This window comes from Habropoda laboriosa, unplaced genomic scaffold (genome assembly GCF_001263275.1).
Source record: "Habropoda laboriosa isolate 0110345459 unplaced genomic scaffold, ASM126327v1 scaffold333, whole genome shotgun sequence".
Taxonomy (NCBI): domain Eukaryota; kingdom Metazoa; phylum Arthropoda; class Insecta; order Hymenoptera; family Apidae; genus Habropoda; species Habropoda laboriosa.
In genome coordinates this window covers 221580-239959 of record NW_017100500.1, presented here as the reverse complement: position 1 = coordinate 239959, position 18380 = coordinate 221580, and the positions used below count along the sequence as shown (strand labels likewise).

At 40.8% G+C, this 18380-nt stretch overlaps 1 protein-coding gene across 1 annotated transcript; it reads right to left on the bottom strand.

The window, feature by feature from the left end:
• Positions 1-3318: 3318 nt before the first annotated feature.
• On the bottom strand, positions 3319-15600 carry LOC108576137 (homeobox protein GBX-2). Its single transcript, XM_017939071.1, has 3 exons — positions 15324-15600; positions 13167-13478; positions 3319-4079 (listed from the first exon to the last, which is right to left on the bottom strand). The coding sequence occupies exons 1-3, from the start codon at positions 15598-15600 to the stop codon at positions 3319-3321; spliced, it is 1350 nt and encodes a 449-aa protein (XP_017794560.1).
• Between the last annotated feature and the right edge of the window lie 2780 nt (positions 15601-18380).

Genomic DNA, 18380 nt, shown 5'->3' with positions numbered 1-18380 from the left:
TCCTTTACTTTCGAGACTACGTCGCTCTGCCCTTTCATCCTGTCTTGCTAGCAATATTTTTTTTTTCAAAGAGGTTCGTGATTAACATGTTCACTGTCCTTTAGAACCACGTACGACTCGGGATAGTTTGAATTCTTCTGCATATTTTAATTCGGTACAGGAAGAAGCCTGTGTTGGAATTTTTGTGAAAATAATTTTAATTTGTAATTCTTTTGGACGATTGAGGGAAGTTAACTTTGTACTCGTAGCCTTTGGGGAGTGAATTTGTTAACTGAAGGATTTGCTCATTATTCTAATAACGAATTAAATTCATTTTGTTAGAATACTGTTATTAAAATTTTTGAAATTAATACTTTTATTAAAAATTAATTAAGCAGTTGTTTGAAGAGCAGAGGATTAGGGCGATGTCTATTTTCTAATTCAATTGTGTATTACAGAAATGTTTATATGTTGAGCAAATATTGAAGGAAGATTGTCACCGTGCAAATATTAGGGTTCGCCAAGAAAATTACAACGATGATACCTTTGATACGCTAAACTGATGGCTGGTGCACTTTGAACCCCACTCTATTGCACCCCATAATTTTCTTCCCCCTGTCGCAACGCCCTAATCCGAAGTCACTGCATGATTCCACCCGATCCACTTCCTACTTTAATGCGCGTGAGATGCACAAGCGTATTGATATTCGTGTAGTCGGAAATTTTGATCGATTAGTCGTCGCATAAGCCACGTCTCGTTTGCCTTTAACAAAGAGCTTTAACGGAATTGTTATATCTGGCTAATGATCGATCGAACTATTAACGAGAGGCACTACAAGTGTATTGAAATTTTTCATACATGTCGGATCTCTCGTATATTGAAGAATTGTCAATTTAATTACCAAGACTGATAATTATTCCTTAAATTCATTTATAGAAATTCGTAAAATGACACAGCGAATGAAAATTAAATTCCGGGGGTTTAAAATACAGAGAGAATATTTAAAAAGGAAACGGTGTCTAAATCAGCACTATATAGATTATCCAAAATTGAATATTTACCTTAAACTGCTGACATACTGACCCAATTACACTTTCAAGAAATCCCCTTTCATTGATCAATTAAAGCCCAAACTATCGTTCGATCTGCTTCCCGAGAAAACAACGCTGTCGAATTATTTCCAAATTCCCAAAAAAATCAAACTGAAAGTGTCATCGAAATAGGGCACGAGGCGTTAACGTGTAAAAAAAAAAAAAAATCTCACCGATCCATAAAACAGTTTCCATTCGGTGTAACAATTTCTTTTCACATCGCCCCCGTAATCGATTTTCAAGTTGTTTTGACAATTACGTCTAGCCAGATTCTTCGAAGGGACGTCAGGATCGCTTTTGTCATCCCCTAAACGAGATCAGTGTCTCCCATGGGATCACCTTGACGTGGAAAATCGCAGGCTGCAGACCGCGGGCGTGGTTCGCCGCGCGTATTTTCGCAGGCTGCGGCGCGTGCTGGCCCCGTCTTTCAAGGGGACCCATGGAAAAAGACCGGGTCCCATGAACGCCTCGTAGGCGTGACCCCATATGCCACTTTCGGCCATGCAACCTAACCGCTCGTCGATATGCATTGGCGCATTGTGCAGCCAGCTAATTTGCCCGGGGGGTTGAATGCGACGAAAAGGCGAGTGCAAGAATCTTTGGTCGAATTCTCGGAAAGAATTTCTTGGAGAGACCAAGCAGATGCTGAGTTAGGCGATGCGTAATTTGTCTTTCATCGTTGCAGCAACGAAAGAACTTTTTCTTCTCTATTCAGCTTGCGAAATTTGACGATGATAAGCTTCTCTTTGAACTCTTGTTCTTTATTACTTTCGTGAAATTAGACAAGCTTTTCTATATTTTAGCAATAATCTCTGAAGAATTTTGCGAAATTTTTGAAACTATGTTACCGTTATCGTTGAAAAGATACAAGTAAAAATTAATTCAACAGAAACTTCCTACCTTGGAACAAGCTAAACTAAAAATAAAATTTCCTGCCTGTAATCAATCAAACTACAGTTAAGAACCTAACACAAGTCGACCGACGTAAAAATTGATACGAACCACATATACACCGGTTTACCTCGGAAAAGACCGTTTTCGTCGATCATCGCCAAACGACCGGCAATAGTAGCTAAAAAGACGGATCACTTACCTCTGAACCAACGAGAATAAAAACACTCCAACTGTTGTCTAGAGGCTACTGAAAATAGCCGGGTGGTAAGCATAGAACACGTTTAATTCGCCCTTAACTCGCGAATGAATAATGAAAGCGTGTGCCATGGACTGAGCCGTTTGATCCATAACTCTCGTCTAGTCGCGGAATTACGAGCTCTTGGCGAGCGCCCTGTAATATCGGAGTTGGCGTGAAATAGAGCTGGGAAACGGTATGTATTCAGAGGTACAGGCACACGGTATTCTACATGATATTCGCACGTTTTATTGCCTTCTCGGTATACATTTTCGCTGTTCTTCCGCTCCGCGGCCCTGATGCAGCTGCGGTTAATCGCACGCTCGATCGATACGGTATCGTCCCGCGCACAGTACTCGTAGGATGGAAGCGGAGACACGCTTAAACGTAAGGAAATTATCTACAAGTACGACCTACGGCGGATACAGTCTAAGTAGGCGGTACGCTGTGCGAAAGCTATATACAAAGTTCTCTCCTATTTAGGATAAAGATATTTATTTACAACGTGGATTTTCGTTGAAAATCGGACGATTTCCCGGTGATTTCCGGCGAACGAAGGATATCTGTGAAAGAGATAGATGGGTGATGAAAACAGATTTTACTCGAACGTTTGTCTCCCGAAGAATTAGCTTGTCCCCAGAATACAATCTACGAGAATTCAAGAATATCGCACATATCGAGTCTTACTTGTAACACAGAACGTAATTTCTTTGCAAGAATAAATCGTATCTGTGACACAGTGTGATGTCAATTTTTTACCCACGAATTCAGTTTACAGAATCGAATTTTAAGACTAGACAGTTAAATAGTACTTAGGTATTAAACGTACAACAGGATCGACAAGCTCGGTACCAAAAGAACCGATCTATTTCGAGTAACATATACAGGAATTACCAAGAGAAGTTCACATCGCCCATCTGTCTTCTTCTACTCGAACCACTGTACAACCTCGTCACTGAACAATCCACCACCCACACCGTCTCCAATCATCCATCTACTCCAAATCCTCCTCAACACCAAACACCTTCAGCGTTCCATCTCGCGAGTAGCCGTAGATCGCGATTTTCACCGCGATTCTCTAAACAGTATCGAGGTAACAGTTCACTTCTAAGCATTCACTACCTGCCGGAAGAGCTGAGTCCACCGCGATGAGACGGTACGGTGAACGCTCTCAATCCAACACCGACTCCAATTCCAACTCCGCTGCTCAAAGGACTCTGCACCTGTCCGCTGAGGTTGATAGAAGAATTCACCAGTCCAAGAGCATCGCCGAGGACCGAGGACGAAGCGCTGGACGCTGGACTCTCGCTGGCTGGTCTAACTCTGGGCGGCCTGGCGCACTTCTCCAAATGATGATGGTGAGATCTCACTGCCAGTCGACTGACGTGCACCGGAATCGGCACCACGATCCTTGTACCGTTTCCAGAATGTTGACCAGTCGCTCCGTTGTGTCTGCTAGAGGCTCCAGCAGTCGCCATACTCGTTGCACCGGAACCAACTCCACCGCCACTCAATCCTGCCTTCACTCTTTTCCACTTGGCTCGACGATTTTGAAACCAGATCTTCACCTGGACCTCTGATAATTTTAGAGCATGAGCGATGTGCGATCTTTCGGTGAGACTGAGGTACTTCTTCGCGTGAAATTCGCGTTCGAGTTCCAGTAATTGTTCGGAAGTGAAGGCTGTTCGTCTGCGTCTGGCCTTGTTGTTGCTGGACCCACTGGTTGAGGTGGTTTGACCGTTTTCCAGGGAACCTCCGGGACTCACGTTGCTGGACGCGTTGCTGGACATTGTGTCTGTGGCGTCGTGGCCATCGCCGGCTACGCTCAACCCTCCGCCCTCGTCTTCGCTGTCCGCTGACACGCGGCCGTTCTCCGAGCCTGGAAAAGAGAGGAATTTTCGAGAGGTGAATTTAGGGAAAAATTGCTGGAGTTGAGAAAGAATCGAGGATCTTGAATCTCTTAACGTGAACAAATTAAGGACCTTGACTCTCTGAGAGTTGAATTCGTCGAAGATTATTGGAATTGATCGACTTGAGAAGAGAAAGTTTTCTTTTAGTAAATTTGAAAAAATTAAGGATCTCGAATATCTCAGAGATGAATTCGTCGAAGATCATTGGAATTGATCGACTTGAGAAGGGGAACTTTTCTTTCGATAAATTTGAAAGAATTAAGAAACTTGTCCGTCTGAAGACGCTACGAGAATTTAAATCAGAGATACTTAAAACATTAAGTGATCATTGGAAATAGTTTCCAACGTTTTTCCATTTATTTCGCCATAATGGTTTACAAATGTTATTTCACTACAAATTCACCGGTTAAAGCAATCGATCTACACCTAACGCTGAATGGAATTTCAATGACCACGTTTCAGAAAGTACATTTTCGTTGCTTGTCAAGGAGTACGTTCAGTGCCACGTCATTAAGTCGTCGAACGATTGCACCGCGACCCGATGGAAGCCAATTAACATCGGTACAGTTTGAGAATAAGAAGATTTAATATGCAGGACATGCAACTCGCTCGGCCATAAATTCTATAACTCCCGATCGAAGTTTCATTCGCTGACTCTGTTATTTTCCACGTGTTTCATTCTTTTTTCCCCCTGTTTCCTTACGAAGCCAGCTGAACATTCTACTTATTGCAGTCGACCTCGGATAAAGTATGATATTTTATGACTTTTGCCGTATTTTATACACTTCGCTTGCCATGCGGATAAAATATTAAACGGAATAAAGGTTTCCTTTTGAAATGGTAATGAAGAAACAAGAGCAAAGTGCGAGTAAAAAAATACGGCTCGTAGCGTGGATTAATGGAACATCAAACCGATATCATAAATAATTCAGTGTCTCTGTGTGGATATCCAGTGTTTAGACAAAATATTGCAGTAACGTATACAGTGCTCGATAATTTTACGAAAGACGGCTGAGAAGAGAAATATAAGAAACATAAGACGACAAAAATTGCAGAGAAATTATAGAGAAAGTATCGAATTTAACCTTTCTGCAGTTAACAATGGAAATCTTCGAGAAAGACTGAAAGGTAACCCTGAAATATCGTTGAAAAGTCTCGCAAATCTTCCGTTCCCTCGTTTCTGCATAACTAAACATTTTCCAAAATACTCACAATTGAGAAAACAATTTTTTAGCAGCGATCTGTTGCAACGATCGTTCAGTTCACTCCAATTTCCCACGAATAAGTTAACGGCCGTCGCTCTCTCAACAGCTGTCTGTCTTCGAGTTCATACTTTCCGTCTTTTATTCATTTTCGTGTTTACGATCGTTCCCGTGGAAGCGAGACGAAGGCGAAGTTTCCGCGACGGGAGTTTGATGCACCCGCGTCTTTATTAATTCACGGAGTTTCGATTGAACAGGCCATACACTTCCGCGAGCAAGACGAGCCCGCGACGTTCTCCAACAGTCCCACGGACAAACGTTCGGGCGTTGTCCCCGCGTAGTCTTTACACTTTGTATGATAGAAGAAGCGAGCTGATCGATCCGAGCTAAAACGATATTCTTACATCTCTATTCCGTTCCTCCTCCACGCCATTACGCTCGAATAGAGCAATTGCTCGATATCGAGGTAATAGAAACGATGGCTTGTAATGGAACAGATGGGCTGTTAAGGTTTAACTTTTTAATGGAGATGGAAATGCCATTTAAATGTTATCTACTCTTCGAAAATTGCGAAGAAGTTGGAACCAGCTGCGTTCAAGAAGCTTTTAAGTGTTTTCAGAGAAATGTTAAGTTGAAGATTTCGATGATGAATATTTTTAGAGGAACATTTGAAAATTATTAGAAGTAAATCTATCTAGAATACAAGAATTTTAAATTGATAATAAACTTAGTCATTCCCTTAGCTCCACAGTAATTCTAATTCCCAATAAATACCTCTTCGGAATTGACGCGAACTTTAACTAGAGTGCGTAAGTTCTTAAGCCAGTGAGTTGAACGCGAGCTAAGAAAGTTGTTACGGACTCGCCAACAATGACGAGCAGCGAAACTTTCCAAATCGATATAATGTGCAAATTGTTTGTCAACGGATGCACATTTTTCCGAGATGAAACAACGCGAGTGTATCGTCTAAACTGAACGTCTCCAGACAATTCGAGAACTCGACGATACGCTGGATGCTTGTACAGAGTCCGGTGACTGTTTCAGCATGAAAGATCGCCTGATTTCTGTTATCGTATGCGATTATCAGAGGAACACGCAGCACTGTTCGTTGTCTATGCTCTCGCGAGTACACTGTTCAACGAGATACTGGCGATTCGCCAAATCGGAGTTCGATCCGATTTCTGCACCCGTCGGAATGGCGCTCTACTCGTAGAACTATACATCTTCGCGATACATTCTCGTTCGACCGACGTCTTGAAGAATTGAAACAGATGTATCTCCTTGGTGAATAGGTGCTTCCTCGATTTTACGCAGAAACTCTTGGTCGTACTTTGTTATATCAAATGAGAAATGATTTTTCTTCGATGAAAATTAAGTGAAACGCGTGACAATTGCTACAACGATTGCTTATAGTAATTGTACACTGCCTATATGAATTTTTATTACAAGAAATAGCGTCAAATTACTGTAGCACGTTGTATTTATAAAATTGTCAAAGTAAGTAATTGAGATAAAATTAACTAAGCAATGAGACATCTTCGATTTAATTTGGAAGATATTTCTTCTTCGAATTATCATTGTTCTTTCTTCGCGGTTCCCTTTCAATCGTCAAAATGCACCACCGGTACAAAGTGGAAACAGCGTTGTTTAATCCACACGCCGCGACAGTGAATTTCATTTCACGTTCTGTCGATGGCTGCATCGCCGAGCTGTAAATGCCTGAATAATTCACCCACAAAGACGTATATAGGTTACGTCGACGCAGTTGCATTAAATACAGGATTATTCATTAGACTCTTATCGATGTACTAATTTTACGTGTCAGATTACCTTGGTCCTCGATGAAAATTAGACGAAGCTTTAGCCGCGCAACAAATCGATACGCAAACAGAACAGAAGCCATATTCAGCGATGTACTTACAGAAAAATCGTCTTTCCCACGAATAATAGAATTTGCCTGCAAATATTCCAACTTGATTCCCATTCATGATAATTACATCGACGTAATGAAAATTCGTTCTTCTTTCTAAGTTGTCCGGAATAAACGAATCCTTTATTTCGCAAGGCCATTAAATGTATCGACTAATCGAAGGGTCCAATTCTGACCGTGTTCATACGAGGGGACAAGGTTTTTTTCTCCGCTAGAATTTAGGTTCTCGATGCGAATAGGAACGCGGGGCGATCCTCCCTTGTCGTGTCACTCGCCACGAGGTTCACGATGGGCAATGAATAAGGAAAAATCGCGAATCGAAGATTCTGCTGGAAAAGCAAAAAGAATCTCTTTTTACCATTCCTCTGTTCGTTCGTTAACGAAAGAATAAGTTTGCAAGCGAAATTCGTTCGGTGATCATTCGCAAGAAACGAAATCAGAATACGGGATAATTATACTTGTAAGAGAAAACAGAAGGATATAAATATTAGCGTAACTTCCGTTTCAATTAGAGCGATAATTGCAGAAATCGTGGCAAACGACGGCGATTTCTTTTTTATGCGGCTCGTCGTTCGTTCTATGTATTTCTGGTCGCGCCGCATAAAATTAAAATCCCGGTTATTGTCTTCCAACCGATCATTTGCCTGACGTCACTTGCACTCACGATCAATGCGACTAGCTGCATTGCTGCTAAATGAACGATGCTGCTTTCACGTGCAGACAACATCGTTTATCGGAATCGTAGGGTAAATTTCATTTTTTCGTGTCAACCAAGTCAGAAACGAATTTCTAATCGATAGAAGAAGCCGGTGAAAAAGCTACTCAGCCTTTCTTCTGATATAAACTACTGTTGTTTACATCTTGCATGTTTAGCTGTTTCAATTTTTGGTAAAAAGTAAAAATAATACAGGTTAATTTTTACGTTACTCAGAAAAATCAATTTTATGTGAAAATTGGAAAGTAGAATTGGATCAGATTGAGATACAAAGAAGCACTCGATTCTGTTTCAAATATAAAGAACAGTTTTACGGACGTTTCTAGCAGACAAAACGAGCTATTTCTAAAATTCCAACGAAAGATCGAAGTTCGGACTAGAATCTGCTGTGGAAAGAATGAATGGCAATCGAACAACAGAAATAGCAGGAATATTTTTACGAAAGACAAATGCTTCTAACGGAATCTTAATGTTTCAAGCACACCGTGAAAAGAAATTCGAGTGCAGAGTGAATTATAAAATGAAACTGTCAAATCCATTTTCCGTTTCCATTTGCTGAGACGATAATTTATGCATATGTCAATCTCTAGTCGTTACATTCGAACGTGTCTGAGAATACAATGAGTTCTTTAAGTTGCTATAAATTCTCGAATAGCTGGGAACTTCTCATTCATTCCTTCCAGAGTTCGTTCGTTAAATAATTCCGTTTAATTCACGATCGATACGTCATTCTTAAGATTCTATTCGTTTTTAAGAATTTCTTCGTCCACGCCGTCTCATTAGCGCGATTAATTTTGAGAATCAACTGCGCCACTCTGCATCAATGCAACGTCGATCTTTCTCTCGATAAAAGGAAATGGCTTACAATTTTTCGCGGCTCGAAAAATAGTCGTTAACTTTTCTCTTCCATTTGAATCCTTACTGTAACAGCTTATTCGTAGAAATACTGTAATGCAATATTTAATAGAGCAAACATCCTGCATCGATCAATTTTTCTCTAAAAGATTGACAATCGTAACAGATATAAATGTGTACGTCACTGTTAATTTCGCGAGATTACCGGAATATAGAATTTCATCCGAAAGTTTTTTATTCCACATGAATCATATAATAAACCTTACGATTCACATTCCACGATTTCTAAATCAAATCAACAGTCTCGCACGATTCATTCATATATTCACTTCGCCATAAACTGAGTGACACAATTAAGAAATTGAAGCCGTTTCAAGACTCAGCGCGACTCGTTTAAAGCAGTCCAGACACCACGTAAATAGAATTAGTACATGAACGAGCGATCGATCATCTCTTAACTGGAATTCACGTGAAATCGAGGCGATAACTTGGTGAATGAAAACTACGAATTCAGGGATACACGATCAAACATTGAAAACGGGAACAGCAATAGTAACAGTGACTACAAATTCTGTGTTATTGAAGACATTTAACAACCTCGGATTGGACATCAAATTCGTTTCTGACTTAATTAAACAAATGAGCAGTTCAGGCAGCAATTTTTTAATTGAGAATCTTTTGATGTGAACGAGTACCAAGGCAAGATCTATAGAGCAATCAATTTCTGCATCTTTTAGGTACCGTTAATAGAAGCGACAGAGAACAGAAAGAAATTTGAACTAAATTTATCAATCTTACAAACATTTCACAGTTAACCCTTTGAGGGCGATAAGGCGTTCACAAAACATTATGAGCGCACCCAATAAACTCACATTCTTTTTCAGTAATAAAAATAATTAACGTGAACGTGAACTCATGTTTTGTCATTTATTTGAGGAAATGTGATTTTTGGATGATTTAGTTTCACAAAAAAAATTGAAGTAGCGACATAATTACGCATCGTCCTCCTAAAGGGTTAATACACTTTCAATTCCTCGCACATATTTTCATTCCTGGAACTCTCTGTTTAACCTACAGAACCTACGAAAATTTGAAAATTTCACAGAGCACAAAATCTCCCGTCTTCATTCTCAAATCTCTCCATTATCATCAAACCCGAAACAATTCCACGAAGCACAAAATCACCGTTCGATACTCCATAACTCAATCGCACACCTCTCAAGCCGAAGCGTGAAACGAAACGACAAAAGAATTCTCTTTATCGAGATTTCCTCGGCGTCTAGCGAGACTTGAAAAGGAAACATAAAACAACGAATTGGGGGGTTCGAACGAGAAGAAGGAACGATACAGGTGGATCGTTTCCGATTGTCAGGGGCCAAGAATAGAGAGGGCATGCGTCTCGGTCGGTGTGTTCGTCGTAACGATCGGCAGCACACCGGTTCGGCACGGTGCGTCATAAATGACCGATGACAGATTCCTCGAAGCCATTTCGTTGCGCATACGAAATCGCCTCGGTCGGCGGTACATCAATAAAAAGTGATCGGCCACGAATAAATGCGCGCGACTTCGTCGATCGTCCGTTCGCCCCGCCGCGCCGCCTTCGGAAATACGTGATCGGCGAGTTTCGACTTTCCATCCAACATCACCTCCCCCTTCCACCCTGAGCTACGACCAAACCCCATTACGGCACTATTCGCGCCACTCGAAACAATTAGCTGGTCACATTTTCCCCGACAATCAGACCGTTCGAGATCGAACAAGTGCGCGCGAAACGAACGCGACGGTAGTTTTTTTGGGGGGGAAAATGTGATTCTTAGGGAAAGTAGCGTGGGAAAATGAGCACGTTTAGTTTCGTGTAGGATACAATTTGTGAGAACAATGTGATTAACGGAAGTTACTATTCGGGATATGTGAGAAAGTTCTCTGAAGAGATTTATCGAGAAAAGCTTGATACCTGCTGAGTGACGTCAAATTTCTAGCATTTTTCAAGTTTTGCAATGCAGCACTTTTCAGTAAGTACTTGTATTTCTTTTTTTTAAACGATTCACATTATGAGTGAATATATTAAAGTTGCATAGTTGTTTTGAACGATTAAGACACAAAATGTAAGGTTACCTAGCTACTTTTCAAATGGAATTGAATTCCGTGAACACGAGGGTCGTCGTAATTAGGCTAAAGTGATTTGTGCAGATGATTCTTCAATTATTCCGTGCAGTGTCCTCGGGAGGAGCGAGGGGGTAATAAATTGGTCGAAATGGGAACGAAAAGTGATTAGTAATCAAGCAGCGTGTTACGTGACTTGGTTGATTCGTGATCGGAGTTCACTAACTCGAATAACACTGTTTGGAGCAATTATGATTCTCATTTTCATTAACAAACGTTCGATTCTTCGAATCCAAACGTCGCCGGACTGATCGAACCTCGTTCACACCGTACAAAACAGCGCTGGCGAACGAAGTAGAAAAATCTCGAATATATCCGTCATCTTCCTCCAACGCGCGAAGTGCGAAAGTGTTAAGAAAAAAAAAAAAAAAAAGAAAGCGAAAGAAACGAACGAACGACACCTGTATCATCCGAGAAATGCGAATTAAAAAAAATCGCGATGAACGTTTATGGATTCCAGGAGCGTATCCTCGACTACGATCGCAGACGCCACGATCGAAGCCGGCAAAGGGCCCGAGATCCACAGTAGCGTGCATAAATTATAGTCGTCCCAAAGTCAAATCTCACACAGCTCGCACACACACCTGTAAAATTCTGTACGCACACGCGCTTAAGTACGTGATACGGTACTCGGTAAGTCCTGGCCGAATTTCAAACGCTCGACGACCCTTCGAGGAAGAAACCCTGTTCCTCGAAGGCAGGGGCGACGTTCGGAAATTTCTTCGATTCCGTCGATAATTCATCGAATATATTTCCCGTTGAATCGGTGCTGGATGAAACGTACCGTGAAATTTTCTCGATATCGTCATAATTATTTCCTACCGTTAGAATTTCCATTTTTTTCTTTTATATTAAACACTAGTGTGTATTTGAATTGAATTGTCCGTTCGAAGTTATGCTTGCCGAGAGAATTATTTGACAAGCTTGCCCGAGAGAGGCAGTCGATACTTCAAAACTACAAGGTGTTCTTTTCATACGATCATTTTGAAACTAGGACGAGAGCTACAGCCTAGCTGTTTCAACATTTAAAGGATAATTAGATGGTAAGAGATATTGCATTGTCTAACAAGGTTTAGCCTCTATAGGTATAAGGTTATAAGTTCGCAATTATAAAGTGTACTTTTTATTCCCGGTTGGAAATGTACAATTTTTCATACGAAGTGATCGATCGTCTTAATTTTTGTCTCGCAGAGATGTTAATACTGATAAATTTTTCTGTCACTCGATAAATAAGAAATTAAACAGCTGTGAAATAGGGTATCGAAATGATGTGAATAAATATGATTGAATATACTTATTGTTGAAATTTTTACGGATAAATAGTGAATGAAGTGATACGAAAGTTTTCACTCAGAAAGTTTCATTGACGAAGGAAGTTCGCGTGGGTAAATACTGTTACTACCCTGATAAAGACTTTGTCGTTTATTTCAATTACTAATTGCTACCGTATTTCGTCAGTCCTAGAAATAATTGAAACGATCACTCCCGCATCCTGTTAACGCTAACAACCGTCAGACGTTGAGCTATGGTATACAGCTTGCCCGTGCTTCGAATATAAAATTACCAATGGCTGTAAGTTAATAGCGGAATATAAATAAATAGGTATTTCACGATCCCGTTCACATGACGGTGCACTGTCGTTAATAAACCATTGGGAACGAAATGACAGGATAAAAATAAGTATCGATATGAATTGAGAGGAATCCGAGAAACCGATGAAAAATGTGCATGCGAAATGCTGCGGTCGTTAAATCAAAAAGAAACAGCGAGGTAATTTATTTTTTACATTTTTTGCATTTTTCAGGAGAGAAGGAAATCACTTTGTCGATCACATTTGCACTAATTTTATAATACAAATGGCATAGTTAATGGATAAAATCAGCGCAAAGGTGACTGACAAAATTCAGCTCTTCTCTTCCGAAAAAAAACACTATGTTTCTGCGATACAAGAAAATCTCAAAGCACAGCTAGATTTAAGAATAAATTAAACAACACTCCCCGTTATCACCGCATCTCTGCAATTATTACAAAAAGACCGAACTAAAAATAGTGACGAATTGTACCGCAACCTCTTTCTAAAACTTCATAATTCACTCTCAAAACTGAAATTACTCGGCACAGTCAAAAATCACGAATAAGAGGAGCAAGAAAAGGAAAGAACGTTATTCGCTATCTTTATTCATAAACTTACCGTGTCTCGATTTCGAGAGATCGTGCGCAGGTGATGCCGGTGAATCGATACTACCATCGTCCTCGCTGTCCGTGAAGCTTGTCGAGCCACGATGATTCGAGCCACGCTGACAAGCAGCCGGATAAGCCGCGCCTTGAAGGTGATTCGTGCCTGGACCGAGATGCTGCGACAGCCGATTCTGATAAAGATCCTGGTGTGACGGATAACTGGCCGAGGTGTGCGCTGGTAGCATCGGAACACCGGAAGTGCCGCCGTTGCCGTACATTCGCATTGGTAACCATGCACCATACAAACTGAGTGGCACTCCAAAACCTATCGAATCGAAACATAAATAATGCATGGTAAGTACTTGGCGAACGAAATATTTCATTCGATTAATTGATTAAATTTGTAACAATTGATAATTCATGGTAATTGTAAGATGGAATAATTCTTCTTCTAAAATGAAACACGATTCCTACTTCTTCTTTTAAATTTCCAATTCGAATCGAGTGTATTTTGTAAATGTTTCACAGTTATGAAATTTTACTTTTTATCGAGGATTACGTTTTCATAAAATGTTCCTTTTTATCGATCTACGTTATCCACGACATAAGTGCACGTTACTTTTTTACGTTTTAATTGCGTGATTCATTTTAGAACGCGATATACTAATTATTTCTATGATACGCTGTGTTGTGCACGAAGATAGGAGCATTTAGGTGCTTAGGGTGACATTGTTGCGATAAATGTTACGAGGTATAACGTAATCGCTATAAAGCGATGAATAATACTTGAAACGAGAAGTCGTTTAATTGTTATTTCACTGGGTAATATGCGTACGATGACTCGGTGTTAATGATTTACCGAATGGAAAGGTGTACAATCTTAAATCGAAGCTTATCACGATCTCGAGATATGATGTAACATTTCATACGTTTAGCGGGACTTATTTTAAGAAGTGAACTTCATTCTGCGGCAAAAGTAGGACGTGCTCGGACTAAATTATGCATGCTACATCCGGTAATTGCTGGATCGCAAAATGAAAAGCCGGTTGTAAAGTATGTAACGGCGGTTAATTATTAAAAAAGCAGGTTCGGTCATTGCTTGACATTAACCGTAGGTAGGACATATATATGTGTATGTATAAATTCATAGACCGATTTGAAAATTTCAATATTCGTTTCCTCCCTTTTTCGAAAAGTCCGTATAATTCACGCGAGCTGATAAATCTAACGACTATATGTAAATTACGAATTGAGCGTTGCTATTGATCCTCCAGTAACGTGGTTGTTAATCAAATATTCATCCGAAACAAAAGATGAACGATGTTTCGTACATTGTTGGCCATTGAGATTTAAACAAGTCGACTCGGATAACAAATAAATTCTTGGTATCGGTGAAAGAAGCTTCTGAACGCGCGTATGATGAACTGCAGGTACCTACTTTCGATTAAACGAATATACGTAATCGTGGTTGTATAACACGTAATAATAAGTTCAATAGCAATATATTTTCTAACAATAATTTCATAATAACTATAAACCACGTAAAAAAGGAATAATGATAAGCTGATCAACGATTTCTTATTATATCTCGCAATAAATTCTCACGTACTCTCTGATATCACTAACAACGCGGTTCTACTGTTTTACTCCCTGTTTCTCTCTATGATCCGCTCGTTTTCCAAATCTCGAGACGATTCGACAAACACACTACATTCACTCGCAACATATTATTAAACCAATTCCACAGTAATAATTATGCAAGGTGAGAATGTAATTATGCATTGCACAGTTGGTCACACAGGTTCACAATCTAATTTACGCTGTTAACACTAGGACTAACGAAATTTATGCGCGGGACTACAATTGTTAGAAGTGTTACAGTATTCGTAATTATCAGAGCTGTAAGAATTTTGAAAGTTTTCAGGTATATCGTAGCCTGAAAATTGATTAAAAATTAATAGAGGACTTTGACGATTAAAAATTTCAAATATATAGAGTTTATTCTACAAAGCGATAAATTACAAGCGAAGAAACCACAAATCACCTTTATCGGGGAGAAAATATATCGTTTCACGAACGTCAGGGAAAGTATCAAATGAAAACAAGAAACTGTGTAGATAAGGAAGAGGTACGAGAAATATGTTGCATGCAGTTTTAAACACAAACCAACCAGGAGGTAGAGCACTTGCAGCTGCTGTCGCCAAGTAATGTCGCTGATAAAGATACTCCCTATCTCGATCAGAATCTTCTTCGTTTTCGTTTCTCCTTTCTCCGTGTGTACCCGGCTCGCAGTTTCCCTTCTGTGCTCCACAATTCCCTATCAAACTCTCGATCGTGAAGGGTTTCGGTGTTGGTCGACGCGTCAACTTCGATTCCGCGATCGAAGACTCGAGTTCGTCGCTCGCGGATCCGACGTCCAGTTCCGTTTCCTCCACGTTGGAGTCCATCTTTCTTTCTCGATTAAAATCCCACGGCAACGAGCAGTATTTTTATCGTTTCACGATTTTAGATTCTGCACTTTTGCTTTCGAGTGTTCGATGATTTTTTACGTTATCATCGGTATCAAGTTGCTGTTTAATAATTAATATTCGACCACATTGCACTGGTGTTTTACTAATATTGAAGTCGATAGTGTCTAGTGCTCTGTTTTAAAATTGAACGTGTGAATTTTGTAGATTTCTCGGTGCGAAAGTTGCATGGCACTTGCATCTTTTGAATAAGAGAGAATATTGTTGTGTCGCAGCATGCAGCATTTATAAGAGTGCGTATATTGAAATGCCTGCGTGCATGAATGAGTCCATCATGAAGATTTGTTCGTAACTTCAAATTTACTTAATTGCTAAGACGAATATCTTGTTTGCTTGTTCTATAATATACGTGATACTTCTGTTATAGGTAGTACTTCTTAAAATCCACGAAAGCGCATATTACTTGGCGCATGGAATTTGTTAACAGTAAGTACGTTTTTCAATATTTCTACCAATCACGTTTACACGTCACAGTCTCTACAACTTCCATTGAAAAACACAAGTAAGTGACAATTTTTCATATTACAATCTCCATCGATCCTTCTTCAGAACGATCATCTACAAACTTAGTCAGCGATCCACCGTATAAACTCCTCCAGTTCCTCCTCGCAAAATCTACCTCTCCAATCCAAAAAGAAAAACTCCACCAAAAGAACAATTACACCTCTCAACTTGCGTAACTTCAAAATCCACATAAATCACAGATGCAGTTCCTCAATCTTCTTCCATTCACCGATCAAAAATAACGTCCTCCAGAATCAAACTGTAGGTCCATATAAAAATCCCCGGTCTTCAAATGTCATTCTCCTGTCGTCCTCGAAAAATCACCAAGAAAATCCAATTCACACAGAAACAGAAACTTCTTCCCCCTCCCCCCGGGAAACTTATATCGCGAGAAACTGGACCGCGGCTCGTTCGATTTCCGTCTCTGGGCCCGTGTCCCTTCCCGTTGCCATGCCGGAGGCGCGGGTGCGCGTTCGGAACGCGATCAAGGGAGCCAGAGGGGGCGAAAGAGGGAAAAAAAAGCACGTGGAGAGGACCGTATCGGGCACGAGTCGACGGGCAACTGGCGGCCGGCGGCGAGCCGCATTTCAATTGCTGGGGCCGCGGCCGTGACGCGCCGACTCGCGGCGGCGTGGCAGCTGGCGTGGCCGCGTAACCGCACGGACGCGGTTACGCCGCGACGCCGATTGGTCGTTGCGCGAGCCAACTGCGTTCACGGACGCGCCTACCGATCCGTGGACCGCCATCTTGCTGCCGTGGCCGCTTTTGTCCTTCCGCGCTCGCGATCCGCCGGCGTGATCGAGCTTGGACCAAGGGTGAATTTCGCCCGTACGTCGCCGAATATCCTGGCATCGATTTCCCGTTAATTGCCGCCTCTGCTGGACCCATACCGCCGTGTATTTTATGGATTTCATGGGATTCCTGTTTCCATTTTCATTTTGCTTTTTATTGCTTCTCGCTTCTCCACGGAGTTTTCAGGCGAGATTTAGGGAGTTTGGAGTGGTCCTTTGGAGATTTGAAGTAGATTGAAGAGGATGTAGATGGTTTTTAGGTTAGTTAGAATAGATGAAACTTTTTTGGGGGTGAGATTACTTTTTGGTTTAGTGAAGATTCGAATTTAGGAAAATTTGTGTCGAATAGAGTGAAAATCAGATTTTCTGCTTCTCTTGTCAAATTTGTGGACTGGTTTTTAGTTCATTTTCATTCTCGTGTCTCCAAGTTTGAATCTTTCGATAGAGGTGGATATTTTATTGAACGCATTTCACATTATTGGTTTCAGTAGGTAAGAAAAGGTAATGGTGATGTATATAGCTACTTGAATTTTTGATTAGTCTTTAATCTGTCACTTCTGAAGATTATGAAGAATGTATTAGGTCGTGCAATAGAAATGTCCGATTGAAATGCCACGTTCTACTTGACTGGCGTCTAATACGAACCCTTAAATTAGCACGAAAAACTAGAACGTTCTCTCAAAATTCTGCTTTAAATACACCAGGTGCATGCATCACTAATTTTGCCTAACTGACGCATGTCAAAAAATGGAATTCTACATTCGAAGATGTTCATCCTACATATATCACCTTTTAAATATTTCCGCACAATTTTAACTATCTTTTCATTTTATTCAAAAAACGAAGCTACAAGTAACGCTCTAAAATAACAACCAATTTCACCAAATACTTATCTTCCCACAATGTTCACTTACCCCAATCAAACGTCGATCTTCAAACCTTCCAAAAATCCAAACTTCACGTCTCACACTAAACCACCAATGCTCCCATAACCTAAAGCTCGTTTAACTCCTCCCCATCCCGCCGAGTATTCTCACGAAAATCACCTACATCCTCGATACCGCGATACCAAAAGCGAACCAACTCATTTCAAATTGTCGATCGATTCTCGAGGATGAACGGCCATAGTCGAGGAAAGGTATGGAGTTAAATGCACATCGACATTGTGTTTCGGTGTCGAGCAGCGTCCACGATCTCGATGACGCTGAGCGGATTGACACCGAGAAGGGTACATCGTTATCCTGCGAGTGGACTGGCTGGTTCGAAGATCGGTCGGATAAACGCGCTCGTTAAGGAAGCGTGATGCGGGGGTGGCACGGCGAGCGACCTAATGGGAAACACGTTCATCGGTGGCGTTCGCGGGCGAACGATAAAAATACAAGAGACGCGGTTGGTGGGCTTATG

Coding starts and splice junctions, on each gene's coding strand:
- LOC108576137 (XM_017939071.1), bottom strand. CDS start 15,600: ATGGACTCCAACGTGGAGGAAACGGAACTGGACGTCGGATCCGCGAGC. Junction 13,479..15,323: donor TGCAAGTGCTCTACCTCCTG/GTTGGTTTGTGT, acceptor TCGATTCGATAG/GTTTTGGAGTGCCACTCAGT. Junction 4,080..13,166: donor TCTCTCGAAATCGAGACACG/GTAAGTTTATGA, acceptor TCTCTTTTCCAG/GCTCGGAGAACGGCCGCGTG.